The sequence below is a fragment of the Pagrus pagrus genome, assembly GCF_965226575.1.
Source record: "Pagrus pagrus genome assembly, chromosome: 14".
Taxonomy (NCBI): domain Eukaryota; kingdom Metazoa; phylum Chordata; class Actinopteri; order Spariformes; family Sparidae; genus Pagrus; species Pagrus pagrus.
In genome coordinates this window covers 15,942,234-15,965,017 of record NC_140198.1, presented here as the reverse complement: position 1 = coordinate 15,965,017, position 22,784 = coordinate 15,942,234, and the positions used below count along the sequence as shown (strand labels likewise).

Genomic DNA, 22,784 nt, shown 5'->3' with positions numbered 1-22,784 from the left:
ATAAAGTAGAGCCAATGTACACTCCGACAAATACAACATAAAAATGATGCTTGGCCTACTTATCTTGTCCGGAGGTATAAATGTTCAAGCATGCAGAAAGATGTATTTTTTTCTTCTACTGTGGGCTTCTTGTTATTAGGAATGCACTCATGTTTCTTGTTCTCACACATTTCTTATCTTATTTGACACCGTGGGCTCCGGAGCGAAGTGCCGAGCGGCCTCTCAAGTGTGAGGCAAACACGTGCAGCCATAACGTCCCATCGCCTTCGTTGACATTAATTTTACATGAGTAAATGGCCGAGCTGCCTCCCACTCTGTATGGAGGAATAAACATGAGCTTCCACATTTATAAGTGAATCTGTCCGTCGATTTGACGATGAAATAATTGGACCAGAAACGCTGGACGGCTCTGCTAAAGATAAATAACCTCTGGATGTGTAGTCACACTTTAAAGAGACGTGTTACACATGATTTAATGAGAACATGATGCCTTCATCCTATTTCCATTTTGCTGTGATAACACATGTTATACTATTTAATCACATAAAATGTAATTGTAGTTAATTAAATCCTGGATTTAAATGATCAGATCACTTGTAGACACATTTACACTATAGCAAGATGTCAACAATTTATCAACACAGCATGACAAACAGTAAAGAGCCAGTGGAAGATTTCAGTGTCAATTAAATTCCATTAATGTTTTCATTTAAAAGACGGTTATCTGGAAGAGCGCTGTCTAATAATATTTCATGTTTATTGGCTTCTTTCAAGTTTGTGGATTTGGGTTAATATTCACTTGGAGAGCTGTGTGGTTACTCAGCAGTGTTTGATCAAGGGTAAAACATGGCTCCTTATTAAAACTATTTTTATCTTAAAGGGGCACTTTGTGGTTTTGGGAAGAAATTCAAACTCAGAATTTTAATATTTACAATTCTAATGAGGTAATAATACAAACGCAGAAATATTTCTTTTATTCATAACTGAATGAACAAGCTGTTCTCAGAGGAAGACAAGGTCTCCAGAACACTGTTTGAAGCTAGAAAGGTGGCAGGGTCCACCAAATATAAACAAAGTAAAACAGTATGAAATTGTGTTGTCCTTTACTGTCAGTTGTTTATTCAGTCATGAAAACAAAGAGTTTGTTTTTTTAGTTTGTTTGGACAAAGATTCAGTCAATGGAGATCTTTCCCTTTTGATCAAAATTTCCTCCCCAAAACTACACGGTGCACCTTTTAATAAATTATGTCTCTTATTTTTCGACAAAGAAAAGCCTGATTGTAAATGTAACGTGTTCGAATCTCAAACATCTCTGCTGTCATGTCGACTGCTCTGCTTTGAAAATATGCTCCTGTCTCTTTAAATATTCTTGCAGTAATTCCTTGAACATGCATATGGCCATGAAAAAGAGATAAAGCCAGAAGTCATCCACACAAACACGGGACAGAGAAAGAAGAAGAAAAAAAAAAACTTCCTCAGGATTTTGAATTATACAGCAGCAGCTTCCTGTAGTTTACACCTGCCGAAAGGAGGGAGGGATGCTCAGCTGAGTCCAGAAGGCAGAGCCTGGCTGGAACAGGCGACAACAACTTCTCTGCATCTCTGCTTTCTTTTTTCTTCTTCTCACTTCTTCCATCCATTGGTCTTATATCTGCTGTTTCTACTGTCGAAGGATGCTGTTGCACATCTCGTGTATGATGTGGGCTTCAGCTGTCATTTTTCTGCAAAACAGGTAGGAGAATTTTGAAGTTTTTCACAGGAGAAATCTTTAAATTTGTTTTTGGTTAGTAATGTAAAGAATTTACAATTTAGTGTTTTAATAATTTAAAATGATTTGACTTCACCAGCGTTTAATTAGTGATAAAATAAGATTTTAGGTGATGTTTGTGCTTCTTTAACCAAGAGGAATGTCAGCATCACTGCTCCCTTAAGTGAGGTGAATGATGCATGAAATATTTTGTAATCTATAATTAAAAGACGAGTTCCGTTTAGGTGAAATGTTTGTTAAAGTAAGATTCAGGATTATCGTTGACGGACAAAAAAACATGTTTAAAAATAGTTTAGTAACTGTATTAGGAACAGTTTTCAGTACACAGTATATAGTATAATAGACACTTCTTGACACTTCCAGCTAAAATGATTCCTATAAATTAGGTCAAACTTTTCCTGAGGGAAAATTGGAGGTATTAAATATTAAGAACAAAAAAATAAGAAAACCCAAACATCAGTACATCCAGATTTGGTTGTCCCGTCACTTGGCAGGTCTGTGCTCTGTAAGGAGATTAAATTCCCAGGCAGGGCGTCCAAGGCCCCCTCGCCATCTGACTTTCTGGACAAACTAATGGGACGCACATCTGGCTACGACGCTCGCATCAGACCCAACTTCAAAGGTAACAAACATACTGTGCTGGGTGTGCAGTGGGAGGACTCTCCACTGTCAGGACAGGTGTGAGAGTGACTGCGCTGCTCATTTTGCATAACAGTCTGGGCAGTGAAGTAGCACAAATCACTCACAGATGGGTGGCAAGTGAAAGATGCTGCGGGCTCTGATGTTTCCACACAGGAGACTTTTTTTTGTCATGTGTTGTCACTGTTTTTCTGCTGACCCACAGCCTCAGGTTCTGATTTTTTTGCACAGACCTCAGAAATGTGAAGTTACCCTCATATGTTACCCCACAGGCCTATTTCCAGCCAATCTTGATCTCTCGTTGTAAGTGAAGCCAGCAGATTCTCTCTGACACACTTCCCCCTCAGTCTCAGGGGTCACATTTCATATATATTTCATTCCTGCTCCACATCCTTGTCAGTGCATGCTGGGTACATCCCGCCTGATTATCTATATATACACTAATGTAAGTAAAGGAGAATCAATAAATTATTGCTTCTCAGGAAATGAGTCGCTGAAATATTTAAAGTTTTGGTGGTCGACAGATGGACTACGCTAATGGGAGCGTAGTGGAAATGACAACACGATTTCATGCTGGTTATCCCGGATAAGTCTATTTATCAGGACACAGCGTGACACAGAAGAGAACAAGCAGATGTTATTTTGTGGTAACACTCTAGCCTTTACCGCCTTCAATACTTGATGTGTTCTTCTCGGAAAACATCTTCAGTGGTATTTAGAAAAGCAGTGTGACTGTGATGTGTGATGACAATCTGCTTCCATCAGGTCCCCCTGTCAACGTCACCTGTAACATCTTCATCAACAGCTTCGGATCCATCACTGAAACTACTATGGTGAGACTTTTCTTCATAACCTTCAGCTGTCACACTTTATTTAGATGATCAAAAGACGAATGTGAACATCTGCTTTAATCATCTGATTGTTGGACTGGACTCTGCATGCTACATGCTTCACTGTAGGTGTCACTGCTTTAAGTGCATGATAACAAAGATTTCAGCAGAAAATATTGCTAATATAAAATGTGGCAATAAAGTCTTATAAACATTATGGAAATTAAGGAATTACACTTTATTTCAGCAGTATTTCATGTTGTACTGTATATGTACTCATCTGTATCACTGTTACTTGTTGTCCACTATCAGGTTTTACATGAAGTAGGCTACACTTGTTGATCTCTCACATTACTGTTGCTTGCACTACTAGTAAGCTTATGATTTACTTCCTACTACTCACTATATAACATGGTAGTAGTGACGATTAAAATACCTATTGTAGGAGTAACAACTTACTCTGCAAATAAACTATTGCTGTGTATGTAATAATCAATTAAAATATAAATTAGCAATTATGTAATGAGCAATGTAAGACATGGCCAGGATTTTAGTTTGAACATAAAAATGAACTCTACACTTCCTGTCTCATAATACCTCATTGTACAGCAAGAAGCCATAGTCTGATAGCCTCCCATAGTTTCAGCTGGGAGATACCAGCTGTTAGTGTAATAAATGAATAAAATGAACTCACAAAATTTCAAGAAATGAAATACTCTTAATATATTAAGAGTATTTATAAAAAAAACAATAACTATACACCTTCTGAATTCAAGTTTCTCTCTTTTAACAAACTAAGGCTAGCTTCAATGCACTGTTAACTCATTGTATAACAAACTTAAATGTAAACTCCACATAAACTAAGTAAAACTCACCAACACAGTGTTGGTTTTTCTTTCCACAATCACCTCCAGTATATCCTCAATTCACAGAGTAAGATGTGAAAATATTCCAGCTCTACACGCTGTTTTCACCAGCTGGTGATGTCCAAATCTCTGCCGCTACTCTGCTGCACGTCTGCGAGTCATGGGTTTGGTCAGAGCCGCTGTAAATCACCTCCATACTTTATGCCCAGTTATCAAACTGACCTCAGTCGGTCTTGATGGCTGTGTTCAGTCTCAGGTTGACAAATCAAGTTAGTCCATGGTGACAGGCAAAGTTGAGGGCACCACAGCTAACTGAGCCATAAGCTAATTAGCTAACAGTAGCTAGCTACAGCCAAGGATAGCTGTCTGTACTGCTAGGTTGCTTAATCTATAATAATATATAGCAAAATTTCTTTTTTGGCTTCATATTGTAGTCATATAACATATACTTTGTATGTAAAAAAAAAAAAGAAAGTAGAACTACTTCGCTCTAAAGTGTAGTGGAGTAGAAGTATAAGGTGGCAAAACATGGAGTTACTCAAAGTATGAAGTAGCCTGTACTCAAACTATTTGAAGTACAGTACTTTAATGTACTTAGTTACTGTAATACACCACTTTGTTTGAAAACATTTGAATTTTAAAATATTTCCGATGTATAATAACGTAATTCAAATATAAAGTAACATAATCTATTTCTTAGCAATCCACCAACAACAACAGTAAACATTACTCAGTGAAAACAAAGAGTGCAGTCCGCTGAGTCATGTATCACAGCTGATTTTATTTAACTGTGCTTTAACAAAAGTCTCAGCTGAGTGACCTTGCTGCCGGTGTATTATTTTCAGCAGAGGTGGACAGAGTACACAACTTCACTACTTGAGTAAAAGTACAGATACTCCTTGTCAAATATTACTCCAATACAAGTAAAAGTAGCTTAGTCAAAATATTACTTAAGTAAAAGTACTAAAGTATTTGTTTAAAAAATTACTTGAGTAAAAGTATTTTAAAAATATCTCAGGAAATACAGGAAAGGAAAGTAGCTTAATGTCATTATACAATACAGTGATGCGATTCTGCTACAGACAGTTTATAGCTCAAAAATAAGCAAATAAAGGCAAGAAGCCTCAGTACACAGACTCAGCTGCATTCATCAACACATGAAATATATTGCAGACAGCTGCGGTCAGTTCAGTGTATTTTTGCATCTGACATCCATGCTTTCTCTACATAAAAAATATGTAGATGCAGGCACTACAAGAACTGATATTGACATTTACAGATAAACAACTTATTGGCTAGTTTACTTTACTTATATCATACATCATAGCCAAAAATTAGCCGGATAACCCACATCAAAGACAGCCGCACTTCACTAACGCGCGCACACCCACTCTCTCTCTCTCACACACACACACACACACAGACACACACACACACACACACACACACACACTCTCTCTTTCACAAACATTAAGCTAGCTAACGTTAGTAGCTACTTTACATACCGCGACGTGCTTTTTCCGGTTGGAAGATGAGTCTTTGTAGTCCGTGATATAATTGGTCCGCGGTAAGAACAACAGACATTTAAACTGAAACGAATCAGTTTTTGTGACAAAAATCTCAAACATGGGTTTGAGATAAGGCCACGGGTGCTCATGACGTAGTACAGGTACGGCAATACGACTAAGACAAACCATACGCGAATCAGCAGAAACAGTTTATTTTCTCTGAATTTTGCAAAAAAAAATCATCAGCTGACGTAAGATCAAAAGTAGCGAGTAACGAGAGCATTAATAGAAATGTAGTGGAGTAAAAGTACAATATTTGTCCTTCAAATGTAGTGGAGTGAAAGTAAAAGTATCCCCCCAAAATAATACTCAAGTAAAGTACAGATACTCAAAAACTGTACTTAAGTACAGTACTTAAGTAAATTTACTTCGTTACTGTCCACCACTGATTTTCAGTCTATGTTATTTGGACAACAGAGCTGGGTAATGCTCATTGATCCCGGTTTAACACATTATCCAGTGTTCCTGGCTCATCTCCCTCTGTTCAGAGACGCCTTTAGAGGCAAGTTTCACGATGCCTAAACATACTGTAATTAGATTATGACTAATTACTGACTATAAACACCATCTTGTAAGTTCATTACATAATGTCAGCAATGATTTTCTCATATCTCTGTCAAATAATGGACTTTCATTATGAGGCCCATAGAGAGTGTTTTATTTGTATGTATTCGAGTAAAGAAAGACTCATGCATTTTCTAAAATACCTCGAGGGAGGCCCATCAAATTTTAATTGATGACATTGTGAGTGGAGTTTTCTGTCGTTCAAGTTAGGAGCACTCAAGTCTGTTTGCCAGCGTTTATGTTTCTTTTTTGCTCACACAGTAAGAGTTTGCATGGGCACAGTGCTCCTCATGTGCTGGGTGATGCTGCAGGTTCATTTGTTCCTCATTGTGACTTGTTCCTGTTCAATTGGCCACCTCACAAGGTTTATTGAAATGACAATGATAATTACATGTAGAGACATGTGCAAAAATGTAACTGAAAATTTCTGGCAAATTTATAAAGTCCTACTATGATTCTACAGCATTAATTTCACAATCGTCCTTTGTGGCTGTACATGTTTGTGTCTTTAAATATTACTTGTATAATTTGTAATTCTGACTTTTATTTCATATATCAGGACTACCGGCTCAATGTATTTCTGCGACAGCAGTGGAATGACCCTCGACTGGCATATAAGGAGTATCCAGATGACTCTCTGGACCTGGACCCTTCAATGTTGGACTCCATTTGGAAACCTGACCTGTTCTTTGCAAATGAAAAAGGAGCCAACTTTCACGAGGTCACGACAGACAACAAACTGCTTCGGATTTTCCAGAATGGAAATGTGCTCTACAGTATCAGGTGACCTGTTTTTTTTATTCTGAATCTAGCTGAATAAAACCTCTATCTACATTACAAATCCTGCTCCATGGTTTGTCAATCTGCCAATTGACATACAGACTTGTAGCTATGTGTTGTGGTCTAAACCTCTAAATATATGGCCCGACAAAATGTTTGTTTCACTCCAGTTCAGTTCAGTTGTCATTGTGTTGTCCAACACCCACTGTGAGCAAGTTCATGTTAAACAATAACTGCAGGCTACAACAGAATTAGGTCAGTAATGTGGCACTAAAGCAGCGGTGAATTGTAGCGTAATGGTAAGGAGCTTCATTAGAATATAAGAAGTGGGAGTGATGTTAAAGCTCTATTAGCAATTCTATCTAACATGAACTAAATCATCAGTTGCTTCTCAGATCACTGAACACCATGTCCACCTAACTAGATCACCCATCAGCAACTTTAATGTTTTCCCCCCAAAATAACAGGTTAAAAAGAATGTATGCACTTATTCTCTTGCTCACATAAGGCTAACCACTGCATCTCTGGATGACACTGAATGAGGATCAGCCATTTTCCTCTACTCTGCAGTAATGCTCATTTGTGTGAGATGCTTAAATATTTTGTCATAACTTGATACTATCTTATAATGACTTGAAAAAATCTTGTTATAACAATAAACTTTTCACTTTATAATGTAATACTGATCCATTTTTCTTTTTCTGACGTGACCTCTATTATCACCTCTATTGAGGAGTGGGATTATGCAGTATGATTGGGGCGCACTCTCCAGTTTTTACTGATTGTGGTGCTGTCTTCCATAAAGGCTGACATGTTGTCAGTCAGCAGCTGTCAGGCCTTTGAGTGGTTTGTATGGGGCACAGTGGAGTAGACAGATGGACGGGAGGACAGAGAGGTTAGAGCTGCTTGATGTGACCTTTAATGTAGGGTGAGTGTGCAAAAAGGGTCTGAGTGACACATAAGCAGCAGACGGCTGATGCTGTGGGTTTGGCGCTCTGGGCTAGCTGGGTATCTATCTGGGATGGAGTGTGTGAGGGTATCACCTTTTTCATTTTACACCCCATTCCAGTAGTATTACGGTGTTGCTGTCTCTGTTTTCCAGGCTGACACTTGTCCTCTCCTGTCCCATGGATCTGAAAAACTTCCCCATGGACAGCCAGACGTGTACGATGCAGCTTGAAAGCTGTGAGTTAATCTTTTTACGCATGCTTAAATACATTTTGATTTCGTCACATACTGTACACCTTCTCTCTTTGTCTCCTCTAGTTGGCTACACCATGAATGATCTTATTTTTGAATGGCTGGATGTGGGAGCGGTGCAGGTGGCCGATGATCTGATGCTCCCTCAGTTTGTGCTCAAAGAGGAGAAAGGCCTCGGCTACTGCACCAAGCACTACAACACAGGTACATGACACACGACGACCCACTAGCCAACATCCTCGATACATGCTGTCAGTCAACTTCTAATGAGACTGTCAGGTTGTACCTGTATCTCCTCCTGTGGTTAGGTAAATTCACCTGCATCGAGGTCAAATTCTACCTTGAGCGTCAGATGGGCTACTACTTGATCCAGATGTACATACCGAGCCTGCTAACTGTCATCCTGTCCTGGGTGTCGTTCTGGATCAACATGGACGCGGCTCCGGCCAGAGTGGGGCTGGGAATCACTACAGTGCTCACCATGACGACGCAGAGCTCCGGCTCCAGGGCCTCCCTGCCAAAGGTCAAACAGTTTGGTTTGTGGTATTTTACAGGAGAAAATACACGTCGTTGTTTATTATAAATTCAATTAAATCCTAAATTGTTATTTTATTGAGCCCTGATGAACCTTTTAATGCCCTTGTCATTGAAATAGACAGGACTATATAAATGTGGTTAAAAATATATTGATGGAAGAACTACACAGATTCTTCCTGTTAACCTCTTCAATCTGGAACTAACACTGGGATGTTGACTGCAACTCAGTGTTTTTCAGACAAAAAGATATTGTGCAGAAAAAAACATTTAAACTCGAGTCAAAATGTCAAGGTTTCCAAAAAGACAGGTAGATTTTTGCATAAAAAAGACGTACAAGACAAGTTTTACATTTTGATATGATGCTACAGCCATGAAAATGATTGCCATTCCTCTGTTGTAGTATATCTTAATAAAAGCAACATATAGCTTAAAGGATGTGTTTGAACAAGCAGATACAAAAAAATATGTGTTATCATACAAGTGTGCGAAAATTAAACATATTGCAATATCATTTTCAATCTTTCAATATCAGTTACTGGAGTATTTATACTTTCTGCTATTTTATACTTCTACTCCGCTACATTTCAGAGGCAAATATTTTACTTTTTACTCCACTGCCATTATTTAGCATCTAAAGCTACTCCTTACTTTCAAGATAAGATTTTACATACAAAACACATAATCAGTTTCTAAAATATGAAACATCATGATTGAGTTAGTATATAAAGCTGTTAAAATGTTCTCCACCTTGACCCTTTACAGTATTAAGTACTGCTGACATGTTAAAGATATAACATGTAACATTTTCACAGTCGAATGACGAATAATAACTGGACCTTTGTTATATATTTTGTTGAGTTGTGTACTTACGTTATTAGATTGTCACTGGCAACTGTGATGTTCAACAATGAAGACAACAAATCCCATGATCCCACTCTCCTTCACTATGAATTTAAACTGTATCTTTTGTTGTTGTTGTTTTGAGAGACCCCTAGTGGCAGAAATGACATGCTGTGCATTTAATGCATCAGTTATATATAGAAAAAAAATATATATATATATATAAATACACGCTAATGTTAACCAAGTGATTTCACTGATTTGTATGAACCTGTTTCACAGGTGTCCTACGTGAAAGCCATAGACATCTGGATGGCGGTGTGTCTTCTTTTCGTGTTTGCTGCACTGCTGGAGTACGCGGCCGTTAATTTTGTTTCACGCCAGCACAAGGAGTTCTTCAGACTGAGGAAGAAGCTCAAAGAACAACAGCGGCAGAGAGCTGTGAGTGCGAGCCACCCCCTCAGCCCCTTGGGCGGCTGTCACCTGCTATTCCCTGCGCCCAGCTATGCACGGGCTACACGACTCAGCTGCATGTCGCGCTCTTGCCGGGAAATGCAGGCGGCACTGACCTGTGATTAATTCAAACCATCGCCCTATTCTTCTGTTGGCTGAATGTTCCCAACATATTGCTGCCTCACTGTGGATCTCAGGAGAAGAAGGCAAATACAGGAGACAAAATAGGCCAAACTACCTTTAAATATGAAGTAGTTCCTAAATGAAGCAGTGTGACAGCAGCTGTAGGATTCATTAGTACCTTGTAATATTTATAACACAAGACGAAAAACATCTGCTTGAACTCTGCTTGTACTTCATTTGTTGGAATTATGCAACGCCACTGAAATTTACTCTGACTATCCATCTCATTTCACATTAATGTCAGGCTTGTATTCACTTTGCAAGAAAACAGATGATGATGCCTCGTTAATGTACAAGATTTGAAACATACATGCGGCACAGCGGAGTCGTGTCGGTGCTGCGAACTGTTCGATCACTGTAGTCTCTTTGATGATTAAATGTATGTGTCTTTTTGTGTCCTCATCAGCAGGCAAGTAGTGACAGTAAGGTGAAAGGAAACAACACGTCAGGCAACAACGCTCCTCATGGGAACGCAGCCCAGCAGTGCAGCGTCTGTGCCCGGGTATGTATTGTTGCCATGCTCAGTTTAAAGGGTATATGTATAAAAATATATATATATATATATATATATAAGTCCCCATCTACTTCAGTTGTTTAGGAGAATTTTGCAACGCTGTTTTGCTGTGAAGCTCCAGAAATGGGGGAGAGTAGATAATGACTACATTTTCGTTTTCGGGTGAACTGTTCCTTTAACAACAGCTGATCACAGATACCAGTTAAGCTGTAAATATTTTCAATGAGAGCAGATGGTTATTCTGTGCTGTGTCTTCTTCTTCCAGGAGGAGGAGCTGGCACAGCAGGGTTTACTCTTCCAGAGTTATGGACTATCATTGTCAACAGGAACTGCAGCGGAAATGGATGCAACGCCAGTCTTTGCAGATTTACCTCCCGGTTTAGGTTTCTATGACATACGCAGGCGCTTTGTGGATCGGGCAAAAAGGATTGATACCATCTCCCGAGCTGTTTTCCCCATGAGCTTCCTCATGTTTAATGTCCTCTACTGGCTCACCTACAAAGTTCTACGACATGAGGACCTTTTGGCCGCACTGTGACAACGCAACGACTGAGGACCGTAAAGACAGTGGATACCTTTAATTCTGCTCTCTTCACTGAAACATTTACAGGCTGAGAGTCCTCAGCTGAGCCATGCAAGATGCGTTGTGACTGCATGTCCAGTGCCATCGGGAAATTCCATGACATGGGAGAGTCCATCGACTTCTTTAAATTTTTAATACTTTCAAAGAAATGCACTCTTTATTGGCACTGATGCTTTATGCATTACACATCAGTGTACATTATGTGTATACCATCAGCATCTGACGAATATCAGCTCACACTTTTTTGGGAAGATTTCTGTTTGTGCAGTTACTCACATGTATTGAATTGCAGCACATCCTGACCTACATTTTTTTATTTATTTTGCACCAGCTCTACCGGTGCCATGGTCAACAGTGTCCAAAGCTACAGGTTTCATATCACAGAGACAAAACATATATCACAACTAGGGTTGCAACGGTATCAGATTTTCACAATACGAGAACCATCTCAGAAAATATCATGATTCCACAGTATCAATTATTATTATATATTATATACAAGGAATGACAACAAGAGTTTTTGGTTGATCTGTCACTTGATTATAATTTCACTAAATAGTATGTCCTGATATAAACTTGAAATATATTTAATAACATTCTTTTTGGTACCACTTAATATCTTAGATAAACAAATGTACCCTGTGCAATAACCCCTCTCGCAACAAGCATTAATTCTGCTGGTGTCCTCACTTTAGCTACAGCATGCTTTAAAGACCTGGGATATACGTTTATCAAAAATATTTAGTTTCTTTGTAGGCTACAGAAATCGAGGATTTAATGCTTCTTTTTAAGAAATGACTACATATCAGTTCAATTCCTATTCACCTCTCCAATAGGAAGCCTATCTGTGATAAAGATCAGAATAGTGTGTTTCAAATTTAATAAAGGTATTTAAAGGGCCAATATGTAAGATTCAGCCACCGGTCAAATTCATACTCACAGAAAATAGGGGGGTTGGGGCATAGCAGTCCAGATTGCAGGCTCGGAGCACTTGGGACATACAGATGTTTACATCACTGGGACAGGAGGGATGAGGATAGCTGGTTAGCATGGTAACTTCAGTATTTATCGCTGCAACACAGAACATGGACGTCATAACTGTTGCTTCTTCACATTCTGTTGATCATTTTAGTTTTTGAATGTTTTCACTGAAATTCTTACATATTGCACCTTTAATGTCTAAGGAGGTGAAGGATACACTGTGAAGATATTTTTACACATCACTGTATATTGACACAACAGCATGGCACACAGATAGCCAGATAAAGTATATATTTCTTCTCCTTCTTCTTCCTATTATTATTATTATTATTTCTTGCCCAACCATCTCACTCATCAGTTCAAGTCTTCAGTTTCAAACTAGATGCCAGAATGAATTTACATTATCAATAATGAATCATTCTGCAAAAGTAACATTCCTATGTAAATTAAGAGTGAAAATACAGCATTACACCGGGCTCTGGAGAGGGGTGTATTATGTGAATTAGTTTCTACTGAAGTTAATACAATTAATCATATTAAATATACTATATATCAACAAAAATGTTTCATCTGTTGTCACAGGTTGGCTCATTTGGTAGTCTAACATTTTAAAGAACATTTTGCCTAACTTGTACCAAGTTCCCCTGAGGCCTGCCTGTGGGTGTTGTATTAGTGTTTAACAGTTGGCCCAACTATTTTACACACTGAGAATATATTGTCTCTGTTGATTTTGTTTAATTTATTTTTTTTAAATATATCCCTGAAACTCTTTGTTGGTCAATATAAAATAAAGAAATGCTTGAATTTGAAAATACTGAAATACTGTTTTTGATGACGGTCTGAAAAATGTGAAAATGTGTTTTTCTCCTGCAGATGTTGCTGCATGTCAGGAACTAAACCATTGGCTTACAGTTAATGTGTACGGAAGCCCTAAAGGGCCATGCATTCATACATTTTGTTTCCTCCGTTTTCCCGTGATAACGAGTTAATTTCATTTGTTTTCTCGAGATCACAAGTTATTATCTCGAAATAACAGCTGCCGTTTTCCCGAGATAACAGGATAATTTCATTTGTTTTCTCGAGATCTCGAGTTATTATCTCGAGAAAACAACTGCCGGGAAAACGGCAGTCGTTATTTCGAGATAATAACTCGAGATCTCGAGAAAACAAATGAAATTAACTCGTTATCACGGGAAAACGGAGGAAATAAAATGTATGAATGCATGGCCCTTTAGGGCTTCCGTAAATGTGCACACTTATCAAAACAAACTTTGGCTTTATGCATCTAACCAGCACTGATCTCGTCTTCAATAGATCTGTCTTCATCTAATACTCCCCTCAGTCAGGGTTATTAATCCCCACTCTACTTCCATGTCTTAAAGCTGCACAATGTCACTGTGATAGCTGTCTCTTGAAGTGATCCCTTGGCTTGCCCAGTTCCTCACACTGTGTGCGCTTATAACATTTTGCTAGATTAGCATTTTCTGTGCGCACATGCCTGGAGACTAGCTCCATCTCTAGAAACCTAGTCTCATTTTAAAAATAAATCTTGTCATAAAATGAAGCTGTCATATTAATATTTCATTTGAGAAAGGTAGATGTCATACATATAGAGTAGCAAGAGTGGGGCTGCATACATCAGCACTGTGAGTGAAACAGGCGGGCGCTTTCTCTAAATAGCAGTTACACATTTAAATGTTTTCTAACAAAAAAATACCTTTTTTCAATGAGTGCTGTATTTTTATGGTTGTTAAAGAAACACATACATCATTACAAAGGAAAAGTTCACACAATAAGACATTTTATTTTGAAAAACACAAAATACATTAAGCTTGTCTTCATCATTCACACAACTATGAATCTTTGAATCTGGCATGAGCTGACCATAACTTATCCCACACCAGACATTTTACATTTGTACAATGGCTTTGTTATCACAGCAATATTAAACGCTTAACTTTGTCAGAATCTCATGTACAAAATCTGAGACTTGGCATCTGTAGCCACAAGAGGGTGCTGTTTGCTCTTTTATGCCCTGTATGAGCATGACGCACAACGTCACAGTTGCCCACATAGGCCAGATCATACAGTGAAGAAGACTTTATCCTCAGTGTGAGATGAGGATCTCTTGCTGTTTGAGACTTTTACATGGTATTTATATTGATGGGTTGTGATATTACCTAGCAGACTTCTCTTCTCTACAAACTATTAGTTCATTGTGCATGACTTAAATGTGCAATAATTGCGTTTATTTTTTTGAGTGAGGGTCTAAATTGCTATCAGTCAGTGTGAGGTGTTTGCATCCACCCCAAAAACTGTTTTAATATGCATTTACCCTTTGTTTCACTTGTCACAGATGAGCAATTAAGCCAGCTCCGCACATTAAATTAGAGGGTGATTTTACTCGCTTAGTGGTGCCAGAGGAAAAACCTGTCTGGTCCTGATAGACATCTTAATTGTGGGGCAGTTAAGGGAGCAATATTTTGTTTAAATGGTGTTGAAAGGATGGAGGGAGGGCAGACATTAGAGGAATACAAACTAATTAAACCATACTGCACGAGATATATTTAATACCATAATGAGTTCATCTGCACACTGTACAATCCAAACACTTACTGAGGATAAGTACTTAAGTCCTTAATAAATGCATATTAGACAAATGTAACGTCTGTTGATGGCACACTTCCAAGGTGGCACGTCTCTCTATGATTTTTGGATATAGGGATAGGCTACGTATGCGTAAGGTGGCTTTTGTGGTCGGATATAAAACTAAGCATCAAGATGAAAAGCATGTAACATAAAGGTCTATCACACAAGTCAGGATAATATGCAAAGTTGGTATGCAAAAAGTGCAATTCCCGGTGGAGGGTGCATAGTGCACATTACTCACTTGTGCACACACATTCTGATTATTGTGAACATTAAAGGTGCACTAATGGCTGATTGTTTAGCCATATACAAATCAAAATAAACAAACTCTCTTTGTTTTCATGGGTGAATAAACAAGCCAACCTTAAAGGACAATTTCATAATGTTTTACTTTGTTTATATGTGGCGAACCCTGCCACCTTTCTAGCTTCAAACAGTGTTCTGAGGACCTTATTTTCTTCTGTGAACAACTTTTTTATTCAGTTATGGAGAAAAAAAGAATATTTCTGAGTTTGCATTACTACCTCAGCAATATATGTAAATATTAAAATTCTGATCAAAATGTACACATCGCCCCTTTAAATGTTTGCTCCTTTCGGCACAAATGTACAAAAACATCAACAGGGACGGGTTTTTTTTCATTCTACATGTGGTGAAACACTTACAAATAAAAGAGGAGTGCTTGAGGACAGAGGTCTGGAGTGTGCAATAAGTTGGTTTTCCATTTTTGGGAGTGGGGTTTGTCTCCCCGGGACCCTCCACTTAAGTGTCCACTGGCTGGAGACGTGGCAGCGCCTCCGGTCATATGATTTTAGTTCATGCACGAACCCCACCCCGTTACTGCCTTCCCTGAACAGATTTTTTTTATATATATATATACACACAACACTCAGCCGTTATTTTGCTTTGGAGTGACACTTCAAACATCTACCAAAATCTTCAAAGTCCTGCAGAATAACTCAACCCAAACACCAGACATGGGATTTAGCAGCGGTGACCACCCAAAACAGTGCCATTTTTAGACGTTTACTGCTGACGTTTACAGAGGCTTCAAATAGCTTCCGTTTTACTCTGGTAGTGATTGGACTGTTCTGTACTTACCCAGTGAGCTAACGCATTGGTTGAACAAGTCCGACATTCTACACTTCAATGGAGGAACAGCCCAAAGATCGGGCACAAGACAGACAACATCATCACCACGGGGAGGACAGAAACTCTATTCAACATACACCTTGTCTAAAAAATGATCAGAGCCACTTCCAGCGCCAGCATCAGGAAACGCAGACGAAGAAAACAGGTTGGGCCATCCGGAGAAGTGAGCTAGCGCTTGCTAGCCTTACTCAGCTAATGTCAACGAGCCGACTAGCATCTGCTAACTAATGTTAACTCCATCGTGATAGGAGGGGGGGCTTCGCCTGCTAGCTTGCTAACTATTCCTACTATGTTCAGTTAGCCACAGTAGTGTAAGGATGTTGCAGCTGGTGAGTAGCTGACTGATAAGACCGATAGTTAGCCACTGTGGGAGCAGAAACCAGCCGTTAGGTGTGCTAGCGGTACGGCTAGCTGACGTTGCGTGACAGTTGTCGCTGGTAGTGGTTTGACATATCGGGGATTGACCTTGTGCGCCGGTTTCACCACCCATTTTTCCTTTCCCAAATGCAACTAAGTCGTGTAAGAAAAGCCCGCTGTGTCACCGTGTGTTTTGAATGCATTCATTGTTTCGTGTGCACGGCGAGTCGCCGTCAACAGTAGTCAAAGCTCTGTCTTATTCATTTCAGCATGCCTGTGTCCAGTTTAGGAAAACGAGCCGGCTCCACTGGAATGTTCTGGGCTGCCATTTCCTGTCGGCCATGTTAGAATATCACAGCGAGCTAATGCTACAGTTCCCTGGCTAGTTAGAAATGTCTGTGCACCCCTGATGTTGTGTTGTACTAGACATGTCGTTGTCGTGATAAGCGTGCTCGGGCCGCCGGTTTAGGGTGGCTATCGTATGGCACAACCATCTATAGAGGCCAGGGCGTGTTGATGCCAGGCGAGTCGCTGGCTAGTTGACATTAGCTAACGCTAGCCAGCTCTGACAGGCCTGTTGCATGTTGTCCAGTCAAACCTGAAGCCACGCAGCAGCTCGATTGTAAAGATGTGTTTTGCTGCAGTTGGACGGACTGTGTGAGCATCGACCTAATGTTTGCTGGCCGGTATGTCAACACGTTTGCTTGCAAATAAGCGAGAAACTGCCTCGTATGAGAGGCTGTGCACACAGACATGGGGGGGCAGCACCATTTAATGGGAAGCCCCACGTTGACACAGCAGTTCCCATGTCTGTGTGCAATGCATAGATCTATATATGGTTCACTGTCAGTCTATATGTATTTCATAAATGCTGCTGTGAGCCCTCATTTTATACCTCGTAACAACTGGTCCTTGGTGTTAGATCAGATCAGTAGGATCAGCTGACAGTCCAGCAGCAGCTGACAGTTGTTAAGTATAAAGTACTGTATGTTCAGAATTTGTTGTATCAATACATTGAGCACCAAGCTAATCTTGAAATGTGTTGGGCCATACATTTTCAGTGTATACAGAAAAAGGCAATGGCACAAATATTTTCTTGTTGTCAGATACCTTGTCTGTCTCACTGATTAGGATAAGATGCTGGACAACAACATTAACTCTGTTTTCATAGATGCCATGATGATTCATCAGAATAGATAAAAGTTAACTTAACACACTATATGGACTGGTACCGGTTATTAGAAATCAGGGAGACTGAAAACTGATATTTGGGACTGATATTCATGTGCAGTAAAAATGAAACCTTAGTCCAATTTACTCAAGTGCAATTTTGAGCTACTTAACAGGAGTATTACCATTTTCTGTCAATTTGTACCTCTCCATTACATTTATTTGATACATTTAGTTACTAGTTACTTTGCAGATTGATTATTTTATTGTTTATGAGCTATTAATTGTGACGTGTTACCAATCAGATAGTATTGTGGGTGGGACACGGTGTGAGAGGATGCTGCATCACAGCCAAAGCAGCACATTTTTAAATTAGTTTATTTTATTGGCCATCTGACAGAAAAATCACCAATACCGACAATCAGAAAATGCTGAAATGCTGAATTCATGATTTTTATAGTTTTTTATTATTGAAAATTAAAATTCCCAGTAATCCTGAATCATATCGCAAAATGTAGTACCTGTCACAAATATCACAGCATGATTTTTTTTTTACCGTATAGTGCAGCCCTATATTGAAATGTGGCTTATTGAAAAATATATGCGTGAATTTTTTAATAGTAGATGGATTCAGCATCTTAATAATCGTTCAGATTTTGTGCCTTTAGGGTCCAATATTTCTCACCATTGCTTTACAGCAATTTATCAAATAGTTTGGTACCTCAGAATGGTTTATGTAGAATCGGTGCATATATTTTGTTTTCCACAACTGGGAGAGGTCAAATGGTTTAGTATTTTGGTAAATATTCTAGCTGTTGGGGCAGTTGTCAGCAAAGCATCAAAGACTGGTTGAGGTGCTCTATAATTTAAACATATATATGTTTTATAAACTGATTTTGTTTTCCCTTCCAGGCAATAAAAAAGTAAACATCAGTGAGGAGGAGGGAGAGAAGAATCCACATCTGTCTGATACTGTTGGTATGTCGCATCCCTCCAACAGCAATGGTAACAGACACGCAAGTAACACAAATGTGAAGCAGAAGTTGACACAAAAGCTGTACACGACTGTTCCAAAAGTGAGCAGCAAAGGACTGGACCATAAGAAGAATATGGACCTTAAAAATGACAAAGAAAAGGCCCTGGATTTGAATCATCATGAAGGCCAACCTTTGGATAAGAAAGACTCTGTGTTGCTACAAAATGGCGTTTTAAACTGTGGCTTAATTACAAATGGCTATTCTAGCAAGGACAATGATGGCAGCGGCTCTGAAGGTGGATATACTACTCCGAAGAAACGCAAGGCCAGATGTAACAATGCCAAGAACACTGATAATGTGATAAGAGAAAAGGAGAAAGACATGCAGCAAGGCAACACTACACAGGAGCAAGGGGCTTTTAATCTTGAGACGACTGAGAAGGGAGTGACTTCCAGACTGGATGGCTTTAGAGTTGCCCATAAAGTAGAGGCTCAGTCAGCAGCTAGAAGGGCTGTTGCCTCAGAGGCTTCAATGGGTGAATCTCAGAGGAAAAACTCTGATGGCAAAGCAGTTGGCACCTTCGGTAAAAAGACTGAGGAAAGGCACAAAGCCAAGCTTTCCTCACCTTCAAAAGAGGACTCATGGACTTTGTTCAAGCCCCCTCCAGTATTTCCTGTGGACAATAGCAGTGCTAAAATTGTTCCCAAGATCAGTTATGCAAGTAAAGTAAAAGAAAACCTCAACAAAGTAGCTCAAGGTGGAGGAGAGGCACTGCCTCCTCCTGTTAGACTGTCACAGGTCCCTATGTCTGCTATGAAAACTATCACCTCAGCTAGCTTTACTAATGGTCCGGTTTCTGGAAATGGAAACGGCTGTCCAGTGGGTACCTTCTTCGCTCCTGCTGCTAGTAGTATTCCACCAGCCCCATCTATCCCAAGTGGCGAGAATGTAGCATCTCCTTTGGAAAGTAACTGTAGCTCTACAACTAGTCCTGTAGATGGAGAAGCATATGAGCTTAGAAAGTGTACTCTTTTAATTTACCCTTTAAATATGCAACCTGTGCTCCCTAGTGCTCGTCACCTTGACCCACCGGCTGCTCAGACAAATCAGAAAGCCTTGGGAGATATCTTCCAGAATCAGTGGGGGCTTTCCTTCATCAATGAGCCCAACTTGGGGCCAGAGGGAGGAAGTGGCCAGGTGCCTGCGGAGGACAAGACTACTGTGGTCACACCTCAGAGCGAGTGTCAGGCTGTCGCAGCCAAGGCTGCCCAGCCCTGCTTTGATGTTAGCCCATCATTCTTGGAGCCTGGCACTTTGGCTCAAGACCCTGAGAAAAGGACTTGTGCCCCTTGCAATGTGTCTAACGCTTGTCCTCCTGCTTGTGTGATGAGCGAGGAGAACAAGCAGCAGCCATGTGGCCAGGAAAAGACAAAAGCTGAGGGCAAGGGTGCAGGTTCTGCTGTGTTGGCCCCTAGTAAAGACAACGGTGCTAAGCCTGCGCAGGGCCAGCTAACCACTTTGTTGTTTGGCTCATCTAAAGAACAGGCCCACTCTAAAGACATTGGCAAAAGGTGTAGCTGGGGGCCCTTTGACATTAAAGCTGCTGTCGCTTATCACACTAAAGGTAACTTTTACTATTTATCAAAATAATTTGTCTTACCATTTAAGTTGTAATCCTTAAGATTTAATTCCCAGTTGATTTGTCGACACTCTGTTTATTGTTGGTAATAGAAAATGTGATTTAATACCACAGCAAACAGTCCATGAGCAGCTCCTTTGTCAGGAATGCAAAGGAAGAGCAAATGGTCTGTGTTTACTGTGCCACCAAACAAACTAGCAAATGTGTTGTATCATTGCTTCACAGTCAAAGCCACCTTGTGTTTTGGCAGTTGAATGCTTTTATTGTGAAGCTTTAGGAAATGATTGGTTTGCATCAGCAGTAACCTAATACAACTCTGGTTTGACTGGGAGAGTGAAAAGTGAACAGTGAGGCTGATACTGATGCGATAGGGTTACAAACTATACTGTCGTATTACATTCTGCATCATTTCCTGCTAGTCTCGTGCATTGGAAGGCAATTTCAATCCAGTTCAGGAATGGTGATCACTAAATTTAAATGAAAATCTTAAGGATTACAATTTGTGTTTAAGTACAATATGTTTTTTTTTAATTATTATTAGATCTGTATTGCATTTTCTGAAAATATTCTTCATGACAAATTAATGCAGACGCTGAATTAACATGTTTTTTCTTCAACAGAAATGGAATTCATTTTCAACTTGCAAAAACAAGGTAAACTAAACTTGTTTGTTTTTCTAACCTCTGTTTTTAGAAATCTTTAGGTAGTTCAGTTTTCTCAAGAATTGGATCTAGAAGCTGTAGTACTTGCAGTGTTTTGACATTTCAAGATGCCAGAATATCAACATTCAGACTAAGCTGTATGCATGCTGAATTTAAAGATTGACATCTTATCTTTTTCTGTAAATGGAGTTAATCACACAGACTAACACTACCCCCTCCATATGAGTAAGAAAGCCTGGTAACACTTTACCCAAATGTAATGTTTTTTGTTTTTTTTTGTAGTCACAAACATGCATGTGCATCCATTTACTGCCTTGAGTTAATAAATACTGTACTGGTTACCAGCTCACAAAAATCTAAAGTTTAGCTAATCTCTTGCTTTAGAGCTGCATTAATGGCGTGCCTCTTGGGGACAGATATCGGTATCTCAGACTGACATCACATAACAGCAAATTCGTGAAAGACAAAAGGTCACATTTGTTTTAGTACTAAATGGTAGAAAACATAAGCAAACCCAGATTAATCATCAACAGAGACACTATTAAATTTACTGACTGTGACATACTGCTGGTGTATGGTCCTCTGGTACTGCTGTTGTGCCAGCTGGAAATTGAAATACAGCAATTATTCCAACAGTCTGTTGATATCAACACAGGCAAGAGTGCAATGGTGTTTGAGGTAGGGACGTTCCTCATGACTAATTTCCCCAACATTTAACTAGTCTTAAAGTCAGAACACAACATTTAGCACAATTAAATCTATAAGGTTAAATGTTGTCCAACATTGTGAATAAGAGCCATTTGAAATCACATTCTTCAATAATTGAATTGTATTTTCAATGCCCCTGGCACCGTTGGCTGCATAACGTCTTAAGCTTGATTTATGCTTCTACGTTGAATCGACACCGTACTTATGGCGTAGCCCCTGCATGCGTGTGTGCCCTACGCCGTAGCCTGACGTGCATCTCCCCAGAAATAACTGCACCTTGCAGTGACATGGACCGCGATGACTGATTGGTCCGCCTGGAAGCGTCACATTTTCTGACTTCTCCTCCAGTGCTCAGTGGCGGTGCTAATAACGGGGATTGTGACCTGTAGTTTCCCCAGTAAACACACTACACTCTCCGGCAGATACAGTCCCTCCTGACTGGCCGGCTGCTGCTATTCCCGAAAAGAAACAAAGTCTTTCCAGCCAGGTTTGTATGGAGAGGCAGCCCTCCCTGCAGACACTCTGACTCTCTGTCTGCTCCGTCTAACCCGGACACAAAGCTGTGAGATGAAGGAATCTGTGTGTTTTTTAAAGGGGAAAGTACGGCTGTCGATCTGCTCATCGCCTGCAGCTGCCCACTATGGCGTAGGCCACTTGCGTAGATTACGTTGTCAGCTCTGCGAAGAGCCTACATGCAACCATAAATTAGCCGTTAGATGCGACAGTTGCGTTGACATCAGTCACGTTAACTTTTAAAATTAGACCAGGGAGATGTGAATATGTAATCTGAATGTGCACATTAATAAAATAATAATTACAGCTCAACTGATACTGGATTTTTGTGGCAATGGCAATTACGATATTGGGGAGTAAAAACTTTCGACATTATTATATTAGCCGATGTACACACATTTTCTTCAATGATCCCTCAAATGTGCTTAAGAAACACTTTTGACAAAGATATGTGATGGAGGAAATTTTACAACTTAACAATAAACTTTATTTTCTAAAATGACATCAGTTGGGCTATCCCTAGTTTCGGCTATGTTGACTTAATATCCAACCTAAAGCTAGAGTGCAATATGGCACAACTACTTCCATCAAATATTCAAAAACTAGCCACATTTAGATTTTAATCAAGATGATTTGTTGCTTGTCTTTTTT

At 39.6% G+C, this 22,784-nt stretch overlaps 2 protein-coding genes across 4 annotated transcripts; both read left to right on the top strand.

Moving 5' to 3' along the window:
• The first annotated feature begins 1,302 nt into the window (after positions 1 to 1,302).
• On the top strand, positions 1,303 to 11,395 carry glra4b (glycine receptor, alpha 4b). Its single transcript, XM_084374304.1, has 10 exons — positions 1,303 to 1,732; positions 2,263 to 2,390; positions 3,173 to 3,240; positions 6,795 to 7,018; positions 8,118 to 8,200; positions 8,282 to 8,419; positions 8,524 to 8,738; positions 9,875 to 10,033; positions 10,635 to 10,730; positions 11,008 to 11,395. Exons 1-10 carry the CDS (start codon positions 1,674 to 1,676, stop codon positions 11,278 to 11,280), a joined length of 1,443 nt encoding a protein of 480 aa, XP_084230430.1. The 5' UTR covers positions 1,303 to 1,673; the 3' UTR covers positions 11,281 to 11,395.
• A 4,461-nt stretch (positions 11,396 to 15,856) lies between these two features.
• Positions 15,857 to 22,718, top strand: LOC311269836 (FMR1-interacting protein NUFIP2-like). 3 transcript variants are annotated; one of them, XM_084374299.1, is made up of 3 exons: positions 15,857 to 16,270; positions 18,547 to 20,235; positions 20,871 to 22,718. In XM_084374299.1, the coding sequence occupies exons 1-3, from the start codon at positions 16,105 to 16,107 to the stop codon at positions 20,951 to 20,953; spliced, it is 1,938 nt and encodes a 645-aa protein (XP_084230425.1). In that variant the 5' UTR covers positions 15,857 to 16,104; the 3' UTR covers positions 20,954 to 22,718. The 3 variants fall into 3 exon arrangements, with proteins under 3 accessions (XP_084230425.1, XP_084230426.1, XP_084230427.1); XM_084374300.1 differs by having other exon boundaries at positions 15,857 to 16,252; positions 20,871 to 22,717; XM_084374301.1 differs by lacking the exon at positions 15,857 to 16,270 and adding an exon at positions 16,549 to 16,626.
• Positions 22,719 to 22,784: the final 66 nt, after the last annotated feature.